Raw genomic sequence first — 2,554 nt, 5'->3', positions numbered from 1 at the left:
CTTATTTACATGCACACACATACATACACACACACACACGCACACACACACATTAGACGTACATACAAACACACAGTGGTTCTTCCTTAGTTCATCTCCAATGTCAGGGAGATGTTAATACGTCATGTTTTGACACTAATAGACTCGTCTATGTGATGATGAGCTCCAAATCCGCCATCTCATGTTGTAGTAGTAGTGGTGGTGGTTGTACCAATATCAGCAGGGGATGCGGTGGCGGAAGCGGAAGCATCATCAGCGTCATCATCATCATCATCATCATCATCATCGGCAGCAACGGCAGCAGCAGTGCTGCTACTGCTGCTGCTGCTACTTGTAGTAATGCCACGGTGTTTATAGTTGTGTGGAGCATTGAAAAAGCTATTCGGTTCATCTCCCAGCAAGTCGGTGCCAGTCCACAGCTTATCATGGGTGCTTTACTACCCCTGAAGAGGTTAAGCAATTTACAAAGTCCTATACATGCACCTGATAGAAAAATACTGAGTCTGTATGGAGAAGGAAAAGTGGAGGAAATGTGTGCGCGTGCGGGTGTGTGTGTGGGGGGCGTTTGTGTGTATGTGTTTCTGCCTGTGTGCATGTATTTGTGTAAGCGCTGGATTAACCCATTAAGCAAAATAAGTACGTGCTTAGAGCATCAAGGGATGGGGCGCTACAGAAATGAAAATGGTTTACGGCACGAAAGAAATCACTTTAAACTTGCTAAAATAATATTCGTAATGCCTTATCTCTTCTAAGTATAGAAGCAGACGTTTTACGTAAAATGAATTTTTACGATATCATTGAACACTTCGTAATTAAAAAAAAAAAAATCGAAGGAGAAAACTTTTCAGATATGAATATAATGGAAGCATATAAAAATAAACATTATTTTCCATCTTATTGCGAATTTTGTTTCATTTTGAATTATCTTTGCTTACATTTTGAACCATTTACATATATTTGAGGGCACCAAAACCTTTTAAGTGCTTAGGGCCTCTATGGGTCTTAATCCGGCCCTGATTTGTGTATATATATATGGGTACTTATATGTATAGGCATGTGCATGCCTATGTATGTATACAAGTATGTGTGTGTGTGTGTGTGTGTATAAAGAATGCACATATGCGTATCATGTGTGTGTGTATATTGTATATACTTGTATAAGGTGGCGAGTTGGCAGAATCGTTAGCACGCCGGTGAAATGCTTAGCAGTATTTCGTCTGCCGCTATGTTCTGAGTTCAAATTCCGCCGAGGTCGACTTTTCCTTTCATCCTTTCAGGGTCGATTAAATAAGTTATGCACTGAAGTCAATGTAATCAACTTACTCCCACCCCGCAAATTTCAGGCCTTGTTCCTATAATAGAATTTTATATATATATATATATGATATACTGTCTATTATATATAGTATAATGGATATATCTTGTGTATATCTTCTTTTATTGTTTATTTTTTTATGCATTTCAACCCAAAGGCTGTAGCCTTTAAGGCACTTCCTTAAACTGTTTTATGGGAGCGAGTAGATCCCAGTACTTTTCATAATTTTTTCAAAGCCTGGTACTTATATCGGTTACATTTACCGAACCGCTAATTTACAGGGTCATAAGCACACCGACAGCGGGTGTTAAACGGTGTTGGAGGACAAACACAAACAAAAAGACCCCCCCCACACACACACACAAACACGCACACATGCATATATCAATATCTATCTATCTATCTATCTATCTATCTATCTATCTATCTATCTATCTATATCTATCTATCTATCTATCTATCTATCTATCTATCTATCTATCTATCTATCTATCTGTCTATCTGTCTATATCTGTATCACTATTTCACATTCGTGCATATTATAGTATGTTATATATATATTATATAGATGTATACATATTGTATGTATATATCTTAATATGTGCATGTATGTATTCCTGTATATATGTGTATATATGTATCTTGGTAAATGTAGCATTATATCGATATTTGAATCTATACTATTATAATGCATAAATATCGTTAATTCGTAAACGATAATTTATATGAACTCACACGAACCCACACACACTCGCGGACGCAGACACACGCACACAGTCATAGACAAACACACCCATACACTCATACACACATACATTAAGTGATAAAACATACACACGTTTTTATAGGCGTGTGTGTGTTTGAATATTCGTACGTATATGTGTATGTGAATGTATGTACGTGTGCATGTGTGAGTGTGTGAGAGTGTGTGTTGTGTGCATGTGAGTTTGAGTGAAAGTGTAGATATGCGTATGTTTTCTGTGTCTTACAGTCCAATAATGCGTTGATCTTTCATTTTCTTTTCCAGGAGACAGAATTTATGGAGAATAAGAAGGGAAAAGGACGAACAGGTTGGCCACAACATGTGTGGGCGTCGGAGCTAAATACAAATTGACGGATACCAATATGTGCACACCACCACAGTATACATACATACATACATACATACATACGTATACATATATATATGTATATGTATGCATACATGTATATATATATATATATATATATATATATATA

General features: G+C 36.8%; 1 protein-coding gene across 1 annotated transcript in view; it reads left to right on the top strand.

Annotated features, from left to right (window-relative positions):
* The window catches only part of LOC106873265 (heart- and neural crest derivatives-expressed protein 2), a 103,057-nt gene extending 100,548 nt beyond the window's left edge, over positions 1–2,509 (top strand). The window contains exon 3 of the mRNA XM_052972579.1: positions 2,343–2,509. Coding sequence (XP_052828539.1) covers positions 2,343–2,429 — 87 coding nt within the window. The 3' untranslated portion in view covers positions 2,430–2,509. The remainder of the gene's footprint in view (positions 1–2,342) is intronic.
* The last annotated feature ends 45 nt before the right edge of the window (positions 2,510–2,554 follow it).

The sequence above is a fragment of the Octopus bimaculoides genome, chromosome 13 (assembly GCF_001194135.2).
Source record: "Octopus bimaculoides isolate UCB-OBI-ISO-001 chromosome 13, ASM119413v2, whole genome shotgun sequence".
In the NCBI taxonomy this organism is placed as follows: Eukaryota; Metazoa; Mollusca; class Cephalopoda; order Octopoda; family Octopodidae; genus Octopus; species Octopus bimaculoides.
Note: the sequence above shows the minus strand (reverse complement) of the source record. Positions and strands in the feature narration are given on the sequence as shown.